At 35.6% G+C, this 23,072-nt stretch overlaps 1 protein-coding gene across 2 annotated transcripts in view; it reads right to left on the minus strand.

Moving 5' to 3' along the window:
- Positions 1-23,072, minus strand: part of LOC132923345 (transcriptional activator cubitus interruptus-like) — a 37,508-nt gene that overhangs the window by 8,874 nt on the left and 5,562 nt on the right. The window contains exon 2 of one of the 2 annotated variants that reach the window (XM_060987284.1): positions 18,999-19,372. In XM_060987284.1, the coding sequence (XP_060843267.1) occupies positions 18,999-19,210 (212 nt within the window). In that variant the 5' untranslated portion in view covers positions 19,211-19,372. Of the gene's footprint in view, positions 1-603; positions 883-18,998; positions 19,373-23,072 lie in introns of those variants that run through there. The other variant, XM_060987286.1, reaches the window with a different exon arrangement.

A 23,072-nucleotide genomic window follows, 5' to 3' on the forward strand; every position in this document is an offset into this window, starting at 1 on the left:
TGGACGGTGTCCAGGCCTTATACGAGATATATTTATGATTACAATATATCTGCCGCAATTATAGTGTCGTTTTATTCGGGTCGACGGAGAACAATTTTATCGTCCAAATAAGAAATTAAAAAAAAAACTATTGACGAACCAGATCTTTTTTTGTCAATTTCTACAATAGTTCCTCGCTATTAAAGTCATTTTTTTATGTCTATACAAATCACATCCGAAACAATTTGAATTGTTTAAAAAACCGTCGTCCTATAAACTATAACAGAATATGTCATCACCGACCACTATGAACAACTGCGGCAGCAGTGAGAAAAATATTATTGTACATACTTATTTTCAGCTTGACAACAATAACAGGTGGATCATGTAAACATGTTGCAATCACGGTACAATACTAGAATGTTGGTTGTTGGTATATAGGCAATAGGCATAATAATATATAATATGATACGATAGCTACACCTATTATAATAGACTGCAGGACTATAATAATAATATACTATTTCGTTTGAAGACTGACTCGGAAAAAACTTTCGGACTCGGCTCTCCCCTCCACCGCCCGAATCGACATACCCTCTACATCATCTCTTTTGGACTACGAACCTGTGGATGCATGGTGTACGTCACTTTGTAGCTATTTGCACGAAGGCCGAACTATACGATCGTGCGTTGTATACTGCTATTTGATAAAGGTATTTAATGGACGGCGGTTGTCGCGGGTGTACTCCTTAAGCGATGGCGGCGATCTCGCGGACTTAGGTACGGCTGTTACTCGACGGCGACGGCGGCGGCGGCGACGGCGACCAGGACGGGAGAACGACGAGCACGACGCGCACATCGCACCACAAAACCGAATCGTCGACTGAGGCAGCGCGCGCGCGCGGTTACCGCAGCCACGCCACGACGGACCACCCAAGTGTGCGACTACGACGCGGACCGGAGTGAGACGCGCGTGGTGACGTCACGACTCACGGCGATGCGGTACACGGTGTAGGTAATATAATAATAACAATATATATATAACAATAATAACATCATCATCTCCTTCTCTATCTCTCGTCCGTGTTGGTTTATGGTCTCATCTCGCGATCACGTTATCAGTTTATGTGATTACACGAGCTGGTAGACTCGACGGCGTCGCCCGATTAATATATTCGCTGTTTTACCTTAGCGATGACTGTCACCCCCCTGTTAGTTTTATAGTCGTAGTCCGTGTGTATACAATTATTATTAGTCTTATGATTTTTTAAATACTTAAAAATGTACAAACCTAATATCTTCGAAAAGGTACAACAAATTTGAATTATTCGTCTTGATATTTAATTATAAGTCTTCGTGATGACCAGAGAAACCGCAGAACACATCAATCGAAGAATTTCGTTCGTAAAAAAAATGTTATTTCATTAATTCTCATTGGCACTCTTACGCGGTCAGGATTTTTGCTATATCATCTGATTATGACGGCCTTCGCCCGTTCATTCTATACATCAATAGTTGTCGACTTGTGCGTTAAATGATAATATTGCATCCTGTTACCCTGTTTTTATAATTATATGACGGGCTCTCGTTTAAGTCATACTTATTCGCAAAAGAATTGGGCCTCACGTGGTCTTAAGTTAGCGATTAATAAGTTTCCTAGTCGATTTCGGAGAAATTCCCTCAAAGGGTTCTAATGGGAACCGGCAAAGAATTGACGCGCAACCCTATGAAAATGATTGGACAAATAATATTAATATATTTATTACGGTACATATAGATTATAGACTGTAACAGAACTGTAACAAATGGAATCAGTCACCGAGTCTTACTCACACATAGAATGGAATATTATCGTCAGCTAATTACACCTCCTGTACGTAGTAGAGTGTACTTCATACTTCAACGTGCAGGTATAGCTGTTACAACGCGATTGTGTAGATATAATATGTATGCAGTGCGACGTGTATATCGACTGTATCGTATATAGCGGACAAAATGAAATTATCAACGCGGACGAACCAATCGCGAGAACGGGATCGATGTGGCGGTGAGACTATAATGTACATATATATATACGTGATATCGTTATTCATTTCGGTATAATTTTGTTTTCTCTCTCCCGCCCGCCCACCACGTGTATTATAGTATAATATCTAACCCACCCATATCATATAGGTATTACCAGCTCTTTTTCTTTTCGGCGCGATCGCTGTATAATATGCAATTACATATTATATACGCCGCGGTTCTCCCGGTCTGGCGTTTTTCCCTCCTACACCACGACCCGCGGAGACCCAGCATCGCCGCAGACTCCACGTTATATTATTATATAGTTTTCGTCACGATTTTATTCGTATTTATTTTTTTTTCATCCGCTTTTCTCGTTTTACGACCGACGATGATTATACTCGCGCTTCGTACCTATAGGTATATATTATAATATATTCGTACACAATATTATGATACACGCGGCGTGTGTAAAGAGTAATGTCTTCATGAAGGCCGTCGTCGTCGAAGGGGGACGGGCCCGACACGCCGTCGCGTCGCCGCGGACTGCGGTGTAACGTACGAACACATAATACACGTATATATATATATATATATATATGTATAATTTAATATATTATAATATAACGGCGATGGACGCGCCCCCCTTGCGCGCCGTGGTCCAACCGCCTCCGCCATTAACGTTGTACACCGCGAGCGGGGTCGTCGGACGGGTTTATTATTATATATTTGTTTATTCGTTTCACAGTCGAGTTTTCGTGAAAAAAAATTTAGAAAAAAATTAGGGAGGCGTAGGTGGCGTTTTTTCCGAAGGGGTCACTCGCGCGCCTCAGCAGAGACTCACGTATACCACAGTACCTGAGTATAAAGGTCGATATTACCGTTGCTATTTGATCCCATTATACGCGTCGCCCGATGAATCGGTCCAATTAAAGAATGCGTGCAAGTTATAATAATATCATCGCATTATTATTATTATTATTATTATAAAGACGGATAAAAAGTCGGTTCGCGCGCGTGCAGTCGAATACATGTAGGAGGCAGGAATAGGTATATATGTACGCGCGCGATGATTTACAACTGGTCGGGCGATTTATCGCCGCCGAGTGCTGCATATGCGCGCGAGCGGGACGCATATATAATACAATATCGTTCGCTATATATGTATAATAATATATAATATAATACAACATAATATTATTATTGTATCGTATATATTATTATATATATATATTTCAGCAGTCACCTAGCTGTATATACGCGCGTATATAGGTATAATTTTTTTTCTCGTGAAATGTCAGCGCGGGCACGACGAAAAGAAAAAAAAACCGCGCACGCATATTATCTCCATCGAGCGTAATTTACAATAATACGCGCGGGGTCAACATTTATATGTACATGTGTGTGTGTGTGTGTGTGTGTTGTACAGGTATTTATATACGACTCTCCACTCCTACGTGGTGCCCTGATGATGAATAATGGAAGCACATAAGTCACTGTACTACTTAGGTATACGACGCGTACAATAAGACGTATTATTATTATATTATAGCCGTATACGAGTGTAACTATATGTATATATATATATGGGGACGAATAACGGCGATACACTATATAATACAACAAAATTATAATATACGATACGAGCACGTGTATAAATTATATGCATAATATATTGCACAGTAAGTTCCGCTTACGTGATCACTGATCACCATGGTACAGATCGTTTTTTTGTTTTTAATTATTATTGATGGTTTTTATACTATTATAAATGTATAACACATTTTATAAAATATCTTAATTATTATCACACCGAATGAAAGTTTTAAGTAAATTAAAGTATCAATCAATGTGTATTAAGTTAAAATGGACTTGACCATTAAGGCACACCTACGTGATATATATTATATTTAAAATCAGTTAGATAAATGTAAAAAGTAATGAATAATTTCAATTTTAATAATATACGAAACAATGGTAACTCTATTTATAATTAGCTAATTACACCAAACTTCAAAATTGTCAGTACCTATCGCCGAACTTTTTAATATCCCCTAAATGACAGTATATAAAAGCACCATTATTCAAGTAATACAGATATTATACTAAAAAAAGATCAATTTATTTCTGGAATATCTTATGATTTGCTTAAAGTTTTTCATTTTTGAATCCAATAAATGGTGATCACAATGATCGTAACTCACTGTATACCTATAGATATTATGTATGTGACAGTTCGTGTTTTTTGGAATACAAAAAACACTGATCATATACATAGATGTATTCTCACTAGTAAAATATACGTATGCAAACCGTCTGGTCGTAAAGAAGAAATAAGTAAGAAAAAAAATCTTACTCGTCTTATATTATGTGTTTTCGCTGTAACGAGCATGATCGGTTTTTAATCTAAGCCGTCGCTTTATTATATAATATGAATATAACAATATATTTTACGATAACGATGATATTATCATAATAATATATTATTTAATACAACATTATGTTGTTATGAGACTTCTGGTGTGCGCTAGGTAGGACGTAGTTACGCCGGGGGAGAGGGTTAATTAAAAAAAATCGACATATTTCATGTAGTTGATGTACCTGTAGGCTGTAGGTAAAACAGTAAGTTATCATATTATATTACTCGCGTTATATTGTATGATCATTACGGGTATTAACGTGACACGTCTTAATTAACGCGCCACTATAATACGGTCCATTGTTGTAAAACGATTGCGGATGAGACGTCGCGCCGAGCAGAAGCGACTTTATATACACGATACATGCAGCTACGACGACGGCTGCTGCGGGACAGGAACAAAAGAGAATCGTGAAAAACGTACATAATACTACGCGTATGCATTAAATTACATTATATTATACGAACTCGAGCAGACGTAGTATAATATGTATATATGTAGATATAAATGCATGTATATATAAGTACACCGGGTGCGCGTGGTTAACGTGCTGACGAGGTTGGTGGAAGGGTAAGGGTTGAGGGAATCGTACGCGACAGTAGTGACTATAATAATAATAATAATATGGGAAACAAAATAATAAATTCCAAACGCTCTACAATGGTGACTTTATTTTAAGGCGTTGTAGCACATAGTAAGTACGTGGTACCGTGTCCGACGGAACTGCAGCTATATATAGGTACCTACCATCGTGTGTGCGTGTGACGAACGCGAGCATTTCAATGTAAATTACTATAATTTCTTACTGTTCACCTAATGATGATGATAATAATAACAATATACGTACAACACGATAATTTACATAATATTTCAACGGGTTTGCCAGCGCCTAAACTAATTTTTACCTGCCTCCATATTATTATAATACCTATACTACCTATATGTAGTATAAAAATTCTCGTTTGTTTGTGTTTGTCTCGCGCAACTATATATGTGTGTGTGCGTTTGAAACATTCAAATCAGCTCGACTATTGTCACGCGCGCGTATAACGACCGTGTTTAAAAGACGACATTATATAGGTACACACGGAAAACGTGTCTATACAGGAAGACTCTAGACACACACACACACACACACACACATTGACACATCAGATACGACATCGACGTGTATATTATTATAATATGCGTGTACGAGACGACGACTCTGTTACACACTCCGAGAAACGCTGCTGATGCTGTTGCTGTTCGTTTCAATCTGAACGTAATCGTCGCGTACGAAATATAAATTAAGTCATTCTTTTCGGTAAATACATACTTTGTGAATGCCCTCCCCTCCACAATCAACATTAGAGTGTGTGCGTTTGAAAATGTATATTATTTAGCGTTTTCGTAAATTACAGTCGACGGCGACGAGGCGGTGCCGTAAACGGTATTTAATTACGCGCGAAAACCAGTTCTGTGTATTGGGGGCCATAATAACATATTAAAATGTTATAACGACATCATAATGCATCTATATTCTATACATATATATATATACTTGCATGTATATAAACGCGGGCGTATAATTTATTTAACATACGAATTAATTTTTCTATCGTAAATATTTTTTAATCGGAAAATAATTTAAGAGGAGGGGACAATATAATGTGTATATACATATATGTATGGATAATACGTCAGTTATTGGTTGGGATAAGATTATTATTATAATATCCACAACGACGGTTGCAGCATTGTTATTATAATATTATATTTTGGTGAGTATTAGTCTTACGCAGATATCGTTCACAGGCGTGGAGTTGTAAAATACGTGAGGTATTATACGATGCAGGTATATTATTCATTATTTTTCGACGGTGCGGTAATAGACGGTAGGAGACGGAACATTGCTCGGTCGCCGGTGAGTGGGGGGAAGGACGAAGCGAACAAATGAAGTGATTATCTTGTAACATGATATATACTATTATTATAATAATGATGCGGGGGCAAGGGGAAATTACTCGTCGGCTGTAGGACGAGAGGGTTAAGACGCGACGCGAATACCAATAACGATTGATATTCGTTAGCACTTAGTGTTCACACACACACACACTCACATACATAATAGGCGTGTGTATTTGTCTTATATAGTAGTAGTAATAGTAGTAGTCACGTCATACGCACACACTCATATATTATATAAGTTTATAAACGAATAACAAACGTATATTGTACGAAGATGCGCGCGTCCTGAACGCGAAGGACGACGATGACAGTGTCGCGAGCAGGACGAAGAGAAGAGTGTGTGCACGTGTGTGTGTGTGTGTGCATGTGTGTCGTTCACGTGCACCTTGTACGTTATATTATATGTAAATAATATAAATCCCCACGATTGTGTTGCCCGAGACCGGGATTCAGTTGTTATTTATTATATAAAGTCGTTTGTGTGTACGTTTTTTTTTCTTCTGCTGTATAGTGGCGACGAGGTACTTCTCTCTCCGCAGTCATTTCCCCCTTGTATATTACTGGTCTCGTTGGCATTCAACTGCTGCTGACGACTGCAACGAAGACGACGACGACGACGACCACCACCACCACCACCACCACCACCATCATCATCATCACCACCAACACTACATACGTAGTGTATATAAATATATACACACAGAGTGCGTGCGTGTGTAATAATAATAATATAAGAGATCAGGACGGCGATTCTGTGCGAGTCTTGTTCTTCTCCCCCCGCACCGTGTCCTACCGGAACGACCGGCTGCTGCTGCTGCTGCCGTTATGCTCACGTCCTTCTCGCACATCATACTATCTTTCTCCGTCTCATTCGACTATCTCTTCTCACGTGTGTATATATATTATATTATATATAGTACTTCTTATCCGCCGCCGTGGCCATTCCACGAGCCTTATTATACCTCGCGCGCTTCGTCGCTTCCATTGATTTACTGACCGCACTCTCACGGCCTACGATACACACATATATATTTGTTTGTACAGATACACTGCAGAGTACAAAGATTATGTGTACAAAGAGGATGTAATCAGTGGACTCTTTTGATTTTTTATACTTATAAGTATTATGTATGCGCGACGTCTCTTTCTGCTTGCTCGTCGCTTTCAATCTATATGTAAAATATAAATGACGACAGAAGCGCGACGGCTGTAAGAGAAAAAGAGACCTTGTCATCTTAAATAGTCTATACTCCTATGGAAGTATTTTGCACGTAGCACGTGTCTGTGCACCGGATCGAATCAGTGGTATAAATAGGTGGTATACCTGTATAGTGCACATAATATATATATATTATATATGACCTATACATAATCCTAATAATATAATAGATATATATCTATATACACCTACTATATACTATATATATATATATACTGAAGACGACAGTGCAGCATTGAAAGAGTGTATAGGGTCGCAGTGGGGTATTCGCTGAGTGGACCTTATTGTTCACAGCCTTGTCCGACATCGCGGTAAAATGCCCATCATATGCGACAAGTAGAAGAAAAGAAAAATCACAATGGAACACAAAAGAAGAACTCATGGTACCGGTTCTTTTTTGCTCTCTTGGTTCGAATATTATTATTATGTATTTCATCCTTGACTAAATGTTTTTAAAAATTTTTGGGGCTCTCTGGTGAAAAGGATTCCGGTCGGGCAATAATCGTTTTAATGCTGCAGTAATCTCGGACGCGTCGGTAAAAGAAAACCGTCGAATACTTTACGCGATGATTTTTTTTTACTTATAATACATTGTATTTAAAATATGTATGTAATAATTTATAGGTATATTTACAGTGTGCGTGTACAAATACTGCTTCGATACAATAATGAATGCATCTTATAGTCAACACTTATGTGGCACGCGGTATACAATATACGTGCAATGTGCAGCTATTAATGCAAATACGCCAGACACCTGTTTGTTGTGTGTAGACGTGTAGTTGTAACTTATAATAATGTTTGAGTCTGACACACAGATTAGTTAAAAAAAAAAATAATAATGATATAATAATTGTGCGTTTTTAATGGGTACGATGAAATATAATAAAATAACTCAATTTTATGAATTGATATAACATTTTTCAGTGTAGAAGAGAATTATTAATAATGTGCAGCATATTATATTTTATGGTAAGTGTGAACGTATGGCCCGGTCGATTACCTGTTAAAGTCTGGATTCCAAATAAATATATTATATAAACATTATAAAGACAAGTAAGCCAATCACGTCTATAAAATTTATTATATGGTTAACGAAAACGGGAGAGTAATAAATGGAATTTAATTCGTTCCGATTAGCGTGTATATATATAAACATTTTTTTTTCACTTCCCCTCTCGTCCCATAGTTGCGTAAAAGAAGTCTGTAGCGCGTCTCATTTCGATTGAGCTTTCCGCCACAAAACGGCCGTTAAAAAAAATGTACACATATATATTATATTATATATATAAAAAATAATAATAATGATAATGAAAAAAAGACTACAGGTTTTGGTCGTCAGATAAGCGCATAAAACTGGTTCCTAATAAATCTGTCAAACCTCATAATAGCATTTAGCTCGTGTTTCAGTTCTTATTTGGAACCCGTTTATTTATTTATTATTTCTATATATATATATATATACACACAGACACGCGCACGCGTTATATACATACAGCACACATGTGTGTGTATGTTTTTTCACGGACTCACAATACACAAAGACCTATTAGCGAGCTTATTATTATTATTATTATTATTATCATTATTATTAATACTATTATCGTCTCTGTCGTTTTTATCCACTTTCGGATGACAGGCCATAGTGGAATGTGTGCGACGTCGGTTGCGGCGCAGATTCATCGGCTGGGAGGACTTTATAATAATATAATACATAAACTGACTTCTGAACATATTATTGTCTTAGCGGCGGCTGTCGATATAATACAGTCGCGGCAGTAAAATATACGATGATACGCGCGTTCAAACGGGAGGACAGTTACATTATTATCATGCGTATCGTAGATTACGACGTTCCGATACAGGTGGAAAACGTTCGATTCGTCTTCTCGTGAATTTAAATATTAACACGAAAGCATATAAATATAAATATTATTATTTGGCTTGTACGAAAATTATTTTTTATCAATTTAGCCGCCCGATGACGATATTATTATTATTTGATAAGCTTTGCTCGGGGTTATTAATTTGTCTGCGATTTCACACCACCTCATCCACCGTCAAGGGCGCATTAAGTGTCGAAATGTATACACGGAGTGGGCGTGGTCCACTGTAGACAACAAAAAATAATATATTTCATCAATCTATCCGGCGGAGAGCCCAATTAAATGCACGTGTGCGTTTCCAGCCGCCGTTGGCCAATTAGACGGGGAGCCATCTGCCGGGTCGCGGGACTAGGGAGGTGCGCTGCTACAGGTAAACAATTAGTATGGATGCTCGCGCGTCCGTAGTGTTATGCCGACTACAGAAATCGACCGACCGAATAATTCCAACAGTAAACTATAATATCGATAATCAATATACGTATTATCTCTGTGGGCGAAACAAATGAAAATGTTTAATAATTTAATAATTCAACTAAAATTGTATACAATAATATATATGATAAAAAAAAAATAGTTTTTATTTATCGTAATAATAATTAAACTTCCTTAGGATAAATAGATATTTGAAGGATACTGCTTACGGGACTTGGACAGAATTAGCCCCACAAATCATTCATAAAACTATATCCAAAATAATGCATACGTTCGACGAATATATTATTGTTTTATAGCATAAGTTTACAATACTGGAACAATTTGATATTCTTTAAATATTAAAATAAATTGGATTTTATAGGTATATTAGTTTAAAGTTACAGTTTATACCTATTAAATAAATTTTATCTTTCACTAACCGGTCTCATATCGGAAAGAAACATATTATTTAAGTTCAATTAAATATTGATGTCTTACTTCCATAGAAATATTACGTTTGATTGTTATTAGCTGTGATAATTTGTATGTTTTTAGTGTACAATAAACAGCAATATTTAAAAAGTTTATGGGGTCATAAGATGGGCGTGTTTGCCTAATTGTAAGGTTTATTTAAAAAATAAAATAAGCCCTAGTAAAATAGATGTTCTACTGAATCTCTTCAACTATACCTACGTGGTTATTATGTTACATAAATTTTAAAAATACGCTCGTGTCTCTTTTTTTATGCGAATTCGTCGGTTTTTTCTGTTTATATAGGTAGGTATACGAATTTTTTTGTTTTTTTGGTAGTTCGAACGACGACGCGATCCGCAAAACGGCGTGCACCTATACCCACCAATATATACATATACGACGCGCATTGGTTTCATTATATATAAACGAGCCAATTAGCCGAATCCGGTTCTCTCCTACTATCCGCTCGGTCTGTCTGTGCAGAGAGCTCCGGTCCCCGCCGAGTGTGTGCGCTGGAAACTAGTTTTTTTTTGCCGCGCTCATGCATACGTGTATATGTTTAGTACATATATATGTATATTTTATATATATATATATCGTTTTTATGACTTTATTTATTTCGAAATTGGCCTCCGGTGCGGATTAGCCGTTTGTGTTTAGGGCCGTGATTTAACGCGTTTCTCGGCCGGCTCGATTGTGAGGCGTGCACGCATTTATAATGCCGCCGCCGCTACACTACCGGTGGCGGCGGCGGCGGCGAAGGGGAAATAAGTAATTATGTTTTCCGAAGTTTTCGGCTGGATAAAACGGCATAGTTAAAACAAACTGGTTTTTTATACTCCTTCGTCTCTCCCTGTATCTCTGATAGAGTAACAACCACTTTTTTCTTTCTTTTCTTCTTCTATTTTTTTTTCGGAGGTTGTATTATGTATACGTATATTGACGGCGTAATAATATTCGGTCGGACCGCCTATTTTCCGCCCCACCGACAGCGGGAGCAGTACACACGCACACGTCGACATCACGGGCAATGGCTAGTGGAAATTTGATTTATCACGAGTTAGAAAAATTACACGCTGATAGAAAAGAGAAAACTTGATCAAGCAGAAACACGACGTAAAAGACTGCACCTGTATGGCGGTTCGTTGCCTCAGGAACGAGGGATTTTGGAAATATGCATACCTACTATACCAAACAATAATTTGTATGACACAAGGCTATAGATTGACGAATATACATAGCTGAGGTGTTATAACATGATAGCTTATACTGACACGTATACACGGGGGTTTGGGAATTCAACCCCGCTCCTTTGAAAATACAAAAATATATGATATATATATATATATAAGTATTATTGATTGACATGCTTGCTGTAAACTTATGTAGTGAATGAATATCGGTGATATGTAAACTATAATAATGCAAACATGCAATATTGTTATACATCATTCCGATTATTTAATATTTTAAAAAATAGATTCTTTTTGTTGAGGTATGGACAATGCAGTACAGCATTATTTAAAAAAATATAATGGTATAGAAAAATTATTTAGGTTGCCATCATGCTGCCTATAATGGTTTTAATATTACTTTTGGTCAGAATATTTATAAAAGCTATACATTTTATAATAATAGGTATGTACCTACTTTTTTCCTGTGAGGAAGGGGGAGACAATTTATATTCGAGAGCTAAAAAAGTGAATATTGTTCTTAGGGCAATTATTATTCTGCTTAATCCGGCGCACTGACATGACGTAATAATAATTGGTATTGTTATTATTATTATATATATGTGGTGATATATATTTTGGACTGCGGTGGATAACATCCTCATTGCATTCAATTGGGTATCCATTTATAGTAATTGAAATTAATAAAGACTTGGCTGCGGCCCCGTGATTTGTCTTTTGTCCACCATCGTACATATATATAGAACAATAATTAACGACAATTGGCGAAAAGGACAATGTGTACGCACGCACCGCCGTCACTGTATAATATCATATTAAACATTATATTATATTATGTGCGCGTCTCAGGGACGTATGGGTTAATGGCCTCACGCACGGGATCTCGGAATCACCATGATATTGGATTATTTTTATGATATATAATACACGTTGTTAATTCCATGTGGATTACCAAAATATACATTGTATTTTAAGTTTTTTCAACAATAACCAAAATTAATAATACTATAGTTCGCGGTTATATACATTCGCTAAATAGGAGCTTTTTTTAAGCAGTTTTATTTCTTTGATTAGAAATCTATCAAGAAATAAAGAATTTTTAAATATAATCCAGTTTTGAATCACTTATTGTTTAGTATGCGCAGCTGGTAGATATTTAATAAAAAAAAATAGTATCAGATATTTTTTTTGCCAGTTATACATGTATAACTACGTAGATAATATGACTGCAAAACTTTGAATTCGACTCAATAAACTGTCATAGTATTATACTTATATACCTACACTTAATCGCGAAACCAGTTAAAAAGGTACTTGTGCAATAAAATAAATAGAATCGATAACACGACATTGGCAAGGTTTGTAAGTGGTGATTGGACACGAAAAGCTCGTTTTTGATGTGAATTTGCACGTATAAAGGTCAAAGAAAGAAGTTGTGACTACATTCGAGCGAAAAAGAGACACAATACAATGGTCCTTCCTGTGCGACACACACAATACTATATTATGTAGTATATGTATACTCAGCTATATATACCGTCTGATTATCAGCAAAAAATACACCTCTGCAAATTCTCGAAGAACAACTGACTTTAGGACGGGGTAAAAAAATCCCAACAGAAAATAAGATTACATGTTATAACCGTTTGTAACGCAATCCCGCGAGTTATCGGGTCTTTATATCGTGTGCGGTTTTTTCTCTTTAAACTATGTATAAGCGTTATTATTAATAATATATCGTATATCATATTTTATACTATACACGTAGTTGTGCACATTATACCATATGTGTACTGCAGTGTACGTTGCTTCTCCGCAACAACAGCCCACAAAACCATCACACGTGTGCCTAAAATTATATAAAAAAATGATTCAAATCGAAACTTGATCGAAAACGAAATATTTTATATAAAAGAAGAAAAAACGTGAAAAAAAAATTCTCTAAAAACCTTAAAAACTCTTATTTTGCTTTCCATACTTAAACCCATATTTAGTATATCTATATATTTATACATTGCAATCAATATAATAAATAAATAATATTTCGGGTCAGTGTTTTGATAGTTTCTACTTTTCTAACATAATTAATACTCTCTATATAATGACAAAAAAAAAACCAAAATTCATTTTTATGAAAAACGGACGTGTTATACATACTAATATTTTGAAAACGTGAGCAAAATATCAATATTAATAAGCAAAGTATATGTAAACTCATAGTTTCAAGATCTCTAGAACTTATTATACACAATTAATACGTTCAATTTTAGAATAAACAGGTGAGCCCCGTATGATTTGATCACTAGTCTTTTATAAGCGAAAATGATCACAGACGTAAAAAAATATATTGCTGTCCAGTGTCCAGCTGTAATAAATACATTCCCCGCAGCTTAGTTCGGAATCTAAAACGCTGAAAAATTACCTCGTCGTAGCCGTAAACCACGCGCGAAAATCGTCGTGCAAACCTACTGTACAACAACGATAATGATAATGATAAAAATAATAATAATAATAATTGTCGTCGAAGCAGCGTTTTGTATGGATAAAAAAAAAATAATAATAATAATAATAATATGTGCAATGCGCGGTGCGTGCAGATTATCGCCGTTTTTCCCAAGCCGAGTGAACGACTCATGTATAAGAGAAAAAAAAACAAACCACTAGAAGACGGATGTAAAAAAATAACGTCGCGCAAGTATCCGAGATCGATTTCGAACGCGTATTCGAAATATGCTCGCCGCGCAGTGCGATGTTGTTCAAACAAACGTTTTTTTTTTTTTTTCAATATACATTTTTTCCCTTCACATATTATATTATATTATTATATCGTCTTCCGTCCTACATATTATTATATATACGACGATATTGTGTATTGTACGTGTACGTATTATTATTATTTTTTTCTTTTTACAACAAATACCTTTACCGGTCCACCACCGGTCGTTTATGAGTTGCAGTGCAGTATGTGTGCATGTGAGTACGCGGCAATACAACATTCCTGTCCCGTGTCTTCCCCACAGAGGCGTGAATTCTTTTGAAAAACCTCTTTGCTATAATCTACACGCACACTGCACCACTCCGCGTAATGTAATCGCGTCGTCCTTCTGTGTGCTCGCCGAACGGTGTTTGTATGTTATGAGGGGTGGGGGTGAACGATGGCCAGTGCAAAACGTTATACCTACTCCAATATTTGCGTGTGTTTATTAAATGCGTATAATAGTACAATAATAAAAAGTGTTATAAATACGCGTAAAGCACACAATAACGCTCGTCTGTAAAAATTATTTTGTTCCACCTTTCACCGAAATTCAGTGGCACTCACAAAGGGGTACGTGGGTGTCATGTGACACCCGTATAAAATAATGAGTGGTGCGTGCTATGGCAGTGTTGTTGTTGGTAGCAAAGGTCACCTGGACCGGGAATAAACAAAATCACACGATCCATAATAAAGTAGTTATGCAACTATAAAGTATAAGATTATATTGTTCTAATATCGAAACACGTTTAAAATGTTTTTTTATTAATTATAACTTATTATCCTTATATTGTCATAACGTTTAAATATCATATAATTACCAAATTTGAAGCTGTCTAAATATTACCTTAATGTATAATAGTTTTCTTTGTAATTGGTTAAATTTAGAAAAAATATTTTAATATTTGATTAATTTGTATAAATCATTTAACGAAACAACGTCTTGTGTGAATTATTGCGATAAAAAAGGGGTGTTCGGAACAATACAGAAACTTAAATACTTAAAGTTGATAAACGTTAAGACATCAATAATTGATATACCTCACCTAAACAATTAAAAAAAAAAAATTTGTAGTTATTATTTAGTTTTAAAAAGTTAAAGTACAACTGTACCGATAGTAGTTCCTTAATATATTTAAACTGTTTTTAATGTGTTCTGGACACTGAATTAAAAAAAAATCGAATTATTATAATTAGCGTGTGTAAAATATTCAGACTTACAAAGTCCAATGCATTTATTCACGACGAGAGGTTTTCAGTATTACTGACCGTGGTACTTTTATTTTTTCTACCGTTCTCAGTATAAAGGTTTTACATTATAATATTATTATGCTATTATTACGTACGTGTGATGGGAACCGTTTGCGATCCCGTCCTAGTCAGCGTTTTGCAGACACCTATTTTATCGCGACACGGCGGTCGTTTTATCGTTGTGTATATTATTATTTTTCCGCGGAGTCGCAATTCGGCAGATGGGTCGGTCAAATTTCATTTAGAACAGATAAATTTGATGTTTTAAACGGCGAGAAGATCGTTTATTTGTTCACACGTTTCGGTTTTTATTTTCCCGCCGTCACGTAACGGATTGCAGTGCGTTTCTCGGACGACGTATACCGCGGCGGCCATCGTATATTAAACACTATACTCGTACACTATTATAGTGTTAGTTCGCTTGTATCATGGCGTGACGTGTTTAGTGTTTACTGTTTTTTTTTTTTTTGTCAACACCCTAAGGACACGCGTAGATTTACAACGTCTCCGTCGTTATGAAGGAACTATTATAACTTATACGTGTTATGACCGCAGTTTGATTCTTATAAATATAATATTATACAGAGTGATTCACCATGCTCGATCCATGTAATAATACATTTTTTTCATATTCTGATTTTTTTATACTATACTTGAAAAGTGGTGATACAAACTTCTGTTTTCAAACAAAAACCCCACATTTTACTGCATATTATTAGGTGGATAATTTTCTAAAAATTACCTAATTCAAAATACAAACGAATAGTTTTTGAATTATTAAAATGTTCATACTAAGGGAAGGGTACAAGTCATTAATAATGATTTCACAAAAATATAAAAAAATTGTGTTATAATTGTAATATTATATATCTATATTGTTATTTATTGATGTATTATACTTGAACCGATTTTACAAATTATAATGACAAATTCATGTAGATTACTAAAAATTTCAAATTAATATAATTACCATATTTTCCAAACCAATTATCATAGACGTATATGGTTAATATTCAAAATTAAATAACTAAAAAACTACTCGTTCGGATTTTGATTTTGATGCATTTTCAGAAAAATGAACTACTAAATAATTTATTGTTTAAAGAGGAAGGTTTTTAATTTAAAATCAGAAATTTGTATTCCTACAGAGTGGGGTTTAAATAATTCAAACAAATTTTATATTTTAAAAATATGGTCTTTAAGTATATTTTTAAAATTTTCAAAAATCAAATTTTGAATAACTTCTTTATTGAGAAGGAAAAAGGGGAGCAGGGTTTGTGAATCACCCTGTAACTACCCCGAATACATTAATATAATACAATAATGTAACTGGCACTTCTCCTTTACAATATTACATGTTCACTGCCATTGCACTTATCAAACGTTTGACGTCCGTCACGCCAAACGAAATCAGTAATTTACACGAGCTCGTGCGCGCGTCCGCTCATCGTCTGTTGTAGACGAAACGCATAAAACACTAAACGTTTTTAACAATAATACAGTACCGCGAGTACCGTAACTATATTATATACGTACAAAATGCGACTTATGAGTTAGTAAAACGTTGTTGCAAGTATAATATATTATTATTATACGGGCGAGAATGCGACGATAAAATATAGAGATGAGAATATTATATTATACTGTATAGAGACTCACATGTAAACCAGTTTTCGGATCTCTGTGTCCTATATTATACTTATTTTTTTTTTCGTAAGAAAATAACCAAACGCAATAGTTCTATATATACGAGTATAGGAGTCATACCTATAATATTATTATCAACGAATCGAAAACTCGTAAATCGTATTTATAATTTCCTTGCGGCTGCTGCACTAGAATATTATTATGTAATTGAAAGATGAACGTTCAACCGATTATAATTTATAAGTATAAGAAAAGGAAGTAGACGAATACGGGGATGATTATTAATTGGGGCAAGGTGGTGCACTTCATAAATTTTGTTATTATACCGAATTATGTTCGGTTGTCATATAATAAATAAATATTAATTTACTGTTGTTGTAATATAATATTTCAAATGTCATCTCAGGCCTGTACCGTTCTCTATTAAATTCGATTGCCAACACTCTTAGAGGAATTTATTATACTGTGTTATATACTTATATATATATATATTAAATACTTCTTATATTCACTGACGTTTTCAGTGTTCAATGATAATAATTGTGGAGAATGTCGCCAGATCACGGCCCAAAATAACCTTTTTTGCTTTTTCATATCCCATAGCTCATACAAAGTAGGTAGGAAATACTGTTTTTCAGTGGTTATTAGAAATGAATTATCTATATCTAGAGAAGTTTTTATTTGTACTGTATTTATTTTATTTATACGTAGATACATTATTTTAGAAACCAATGTGTGTTCGGTTGCTATCAAAATCTTATAGGTAATTGGGAAGTAATAAAGCAACCTGAATTCGGATTGAAATCGGAGATCACCAATTATGATGACAAAGAGCGAAAAAGGGTCTCCTCCGCCGACGCTTCAGTTGTCGTGAGAATAAAGTCGAGTTTTGTTATGCTCACGTTCCTAATTGTTTATTTTTCTGAAAATAACTTTGTATAGGTTCGAAAATACTAAACACCGATTCCAAAAATTAGCAATACAGTAATTTATACGATACGAAGACTACATTACTTTTGTAACGAAAAAATTCTTTAAAATGAATGGAAACTGACAATATAGATACAGTATAAATTCGAAAAAAGTTAACAATTATTTAATTTAGAATGTTTAAACTCTAGATTGTAATATAATTATTTTTTTTTTCAAAGATATTAGACACAGAATGCAGTATCCGTGTAATTGTTGTACTACACACGTGTGACCGAATTAGCAGATAATGATGACATGGACAAGTTTATCGGACGTTAGCTGAATATAATAGTTGGTAGCTATAATACCCAAATAAGATAATATATATGTATATATTCATATAATACTAGGTGTGTCCGTGAACAAAAGTAAGGCAGAACGATAGGTAGAATGATTTGCAAGATAATTCTATAAATCAAGAATATCATATCCAATTATAATAGTTATATTATTTTCTGTAAACAATGGCAACTAAGCAGCTACGACTGCCCTTTGCTCCAGAAAATAATATTTTATTATTGTAGATAACTTCTTTAGGACTCTACTCATTTCAGTAATCCCTATTATTATAATATTATCAACTACGTTATATTTTTTTAAACATAATTCGGTGATATTATTTTTTAAATTTTTGGGAGGTCTAAAATTTGGAAAACCCTGATAGTATATTACGACAAAGTACATAAATCAAGGATGACGGTTTTTTCGGAGTTGGTTCTTGAGGTGCCATGACCCACCACTATATACATGTATGTAAAATATAATGCAACAGCATTGAATTCAATTCTCGATAGTGTCTTTATAATAATATATAATATTGTTGTTAAATACCTGTGTGGTATCGGCTGGTGGAACGCGCCCATGCTGGACGTTGACGGGCTCGACGTGGCGGGCGGTATGAGGCTGGGGTTCCATATGCACGATCCCCTGGCGTCCGGGGGTGGCGGCGGGGCCGCAGCGGCCGACAGCGGGAACTGCAGGGACAGCCCGACGGAGTAATCGAACGGATTCGGGTACAGCATACTGGTCTCCTTGTCAGGCATACCGGAGGACACCGCCGCGGCGATGGTGCTGCGGGCGGATGCGATTTGGACCCGAACGGCTAAACGCCGTTGACCGTACGACGGCCATACACACGTTACACCTGTTGCTGCGGATGGGATGAGTGTCGTCACCCGTGCGATACAGGTAGGTACTGCTGATACCTGCGGAGAGAGACAGAAAAAAAGATATTGAAATGCGCGTTTCGTGGAGAGGCGTTATTCGGGCAAAAACGTGTTGGGGTCGCGTTATTATTATATTATATTTTTTTTCCACCGGACTCTGAACAACTGGCACAATGCATCCATCAGGGCCCCGTCGAGGGGGTGGACGTTATAAAATATACATACATCGATGGTCTTTTACAAATATATATATACCAACTCGCTAAATAATATATAATATATTATATGATAGTACCCTAAACGTCTTAAACTCGTATACGTATTATACAGAATATATATAATGTGTTTGTATATTATAAAATATATAGAGTTAGGTGGGCAGGTTACGGTTATATTGTATTGTATGGAGATATCTATAGGTATGTCGCGGTCATAAAATAGGACGTATAATATGAAATGTATACATGTATAATGTACGCGCATGTGGAACTAATATTATAATAATATGCTACTAATAAAGTCATTGCCGCCGTCGAAACGTAAATGTAATTAAGGCGCCATGTGCTCGCGCGATCGATTGTGGTGAATTCCTATCGTTCGTCGTTTCTTTATTTTTTCTTCTCAGTCGGAGCCATCTTCGATTTTTTTTTTATTATTATTATTTATTCGAATCCGAACAATACACCGCGTCGTCTGCGTCGGTTTCTATCTGTTATAACACAAACACACACACACACACACACACACACACACACACACACACACACACACACACACACATACGCATTATACTATTGGTCCGGCTCCGGATGCGCGTTTGTATTCGTTATGTTATTATTATTATTATTATGCAGGTATATATACACTACCCGGCGCGCGAGTTTCCTTTTGTTTCTTTGGCATAGTTGAAATTCGACTGCTGGCAACTACAATAATAATAATAATAATATATGTTGCGCCTATATCTGTATCTCTATCACACGCTGCACACATCACGTCTATCTCTCGGCGCGTATCGTGTATAATCTCGTATTATGTAGACTCGTCGTCGGATAGGTCGGATATTATAATCCGCCTATAATTTCAAACTTAGGCGTATGATTACACGGTGGGTGTTTTTCGTTTGTGAGGTATGTATATGTATACAGATGAGTTACCTCTGTGCGCACGTATATTATATGTTGTGTAGGTACCTCAATCTGCGGCGGGCTCTCTCCTTCGGGGCCGGTCGACGGAGAGACGATGATCGCGACGACGACGACGACGATGATGACTTTATCAGCGGTGAGAGGATGAGCAGTTGTGTTGTGTACGTAAGTACGCGTTTGTGTGTGTGTGTGTAGGAGCGCGCGCGCGCGCAAGGCAGTTCGTTGCCCGCCGCCGCCGCCGCTGTTGTTGTTGCGCAGTAATATATATACACACGCACACAGACACACGCACGCGCACGAGATACCGAGTAGAGAAGTACAAGTTAATAAAGACATTAGCGCACACGGCCGTTGTTATGTGCATATGTGTGTGTGTGTGTGTTGGTGAGTACGCGCGCGCGTTAGGGTTAGACCTTGAACATCCTCCGCCGGCTCAGCCTCCACGAATTCTTGTACATTATCATATACGCGTTTCCTCTATATATATATATATATTATATAGGTATATAAGTATACGCGTTGTATACCTTTAGTTTTTGTTTTTTTTTTTTATTTTTTTACTACCCTATTTTTTTTTCTTATTAACGGCTCGGCTCGGCTCGGTTATTTTTATTATTATATTATTAGGTTCGGTGCATATCACAACGGTATAATATATTATATTATAATAATGTGTATATACGCAGTCAGACGTGCTGCACGTCACGCTGCACCGCGGGATTGAAAAACGATATTTTTAGGATAGTTATATTTTTTTTTTCATAACGGTTAACTTCGGGGACTTAAAATACCATCGATAATCGTAGTGCGCGCGTATCTGACGTTATCTCAAGTCTTAGATTTAAACTCTTTCTTCCACACTATAATATTATATACATATATACGATACATTCATATTCACGCGCATCGCCTATACGATTAGTACAATATTAACATAAAGGTTAGACATATATTCGGATTATAGGAGATGCATTTTTTTTCTTTCTAAACAATTAAACCAATACCATACGCGATGTTATAATTGTACACAATATTCGCATTACATTTTACATACACCTCGTAGGGTTCCAATAGATTATTTCACCGAATTTAAGAGGGAATATTTTGTGGTCGTCAATTAATCTTTTCTGCGCTGAAAAATGTTATAAAAATTATGATAATTTGCGAGCTCAATAGGTGCTCCGAACGATAATGCACTAAATAATATTTTAAATCCGACGGAAAGCATCGTTTACAAGTTTACTGCAACGAGTGCATATAAGAATATCATCAATTATTGTTATTATTATTTGTGCTCTCGCGTCATTCTGGTCCGAAAGGGATAAACGATTGTCATCGTCCTTAACCCCTGCAGTCAATAATGTATGCGCTCGTCACTCGAATTTTTAAGAATAATGTAACGGCGTTTTTTTTCTATGTAATATTAAATTATACGATGCTTTAGGACACTTAAGTGTACATTCAACAATCTCGCCGATAACGAGGATCGTCTCAATTAGTCAATTAGCCACCATATACCTATATTATACACGTAATATATAGGTAGTATGTATTATACGTTAACGTTATAAACACGCTGCGTGTGCGAGCGTATAGTAATTATTGTTATAATTTATTGTATTATAATATCGTATGAAAAGTGGACACGGTCGAGTCGAATTGATGTGCGTGTTTTGCGGCGCATTTATACGAAGATTTTTTTTTTACTAGTACGAGAATAAGGTTTAAAAATTTGATCTAGATACTAGACGATCTAGTTGGCTGCGGCAGTGGTGACGGTGGTTAACTGGTTAACCGCGCGTAAATGGTTTTAACGTTCGATATTATTATTTATATTGTATAATACACAACGCACATACACGATATAGATATATATTATTAAATGATTAGCACTATCTCAGTATTTACAAAGTATTTAGTGCGCCAAACATTACAAGTTAATATGTATATATTATATTATATTATGATTTAATAAGAGTTATTTACTTCTGTAATTGTTGCACTGCTGCACTATTTAATAGTAAGATTGCACGAGACGATGGTAATTGCAACCGTGGAAACTGCACACGCCATTGCATTATAATTAAACGAAATATTACCGACTTGCAACTAAAATTATTATAAAACTATATTTAGCTGTAATGATATAATAAACAGTAATGGTGACATTCTTTTATATTATGCAAATCTGACGGCAATAATAACACATATGAGTGGGTATCTACTTGGTAGTGGATAATATAATGTATATTATGTCGTTACTATATTACATATTATTATGTTTATCGTTAAACGGACATTGTCGGGCCATAAGACAACGCATATTATTATCGCATGATTATATTATTGATCTATCAGGACGAGAAATGTGTAATCGTCTGCGATATACGAAAGACCGCGACTACATTATACAACTAGAAACTACACTAGTTCGTAACTCATTAAAATAATAATAATAATATTATATCGCCTATAACGTTGCGCGTTATACTTTTATTTCAATATGATATTTAAATGTCTGAGGAGATACGACGATATTATAAATTATGATAATAATATTCAAATCCGAGAGTGTTTTCCAGTTCATCGCG

The sequence above is a fragment of the Rhopalosiphum padi genome, chromosome 2 (genome assembly GCF_020882245.1).
Source record: "Rhopalosiphum padi isolate XX-2018 chromosome 2, ASM2088224v1, whole genome shotgun sequence".
Taxonomy (NCBI): Eukaryota; Metazoa; Arthropoda; class Insecta; order Hemiptera; family Aphididae; genus Rhopalosiphum; species Rhopalosiphum padi.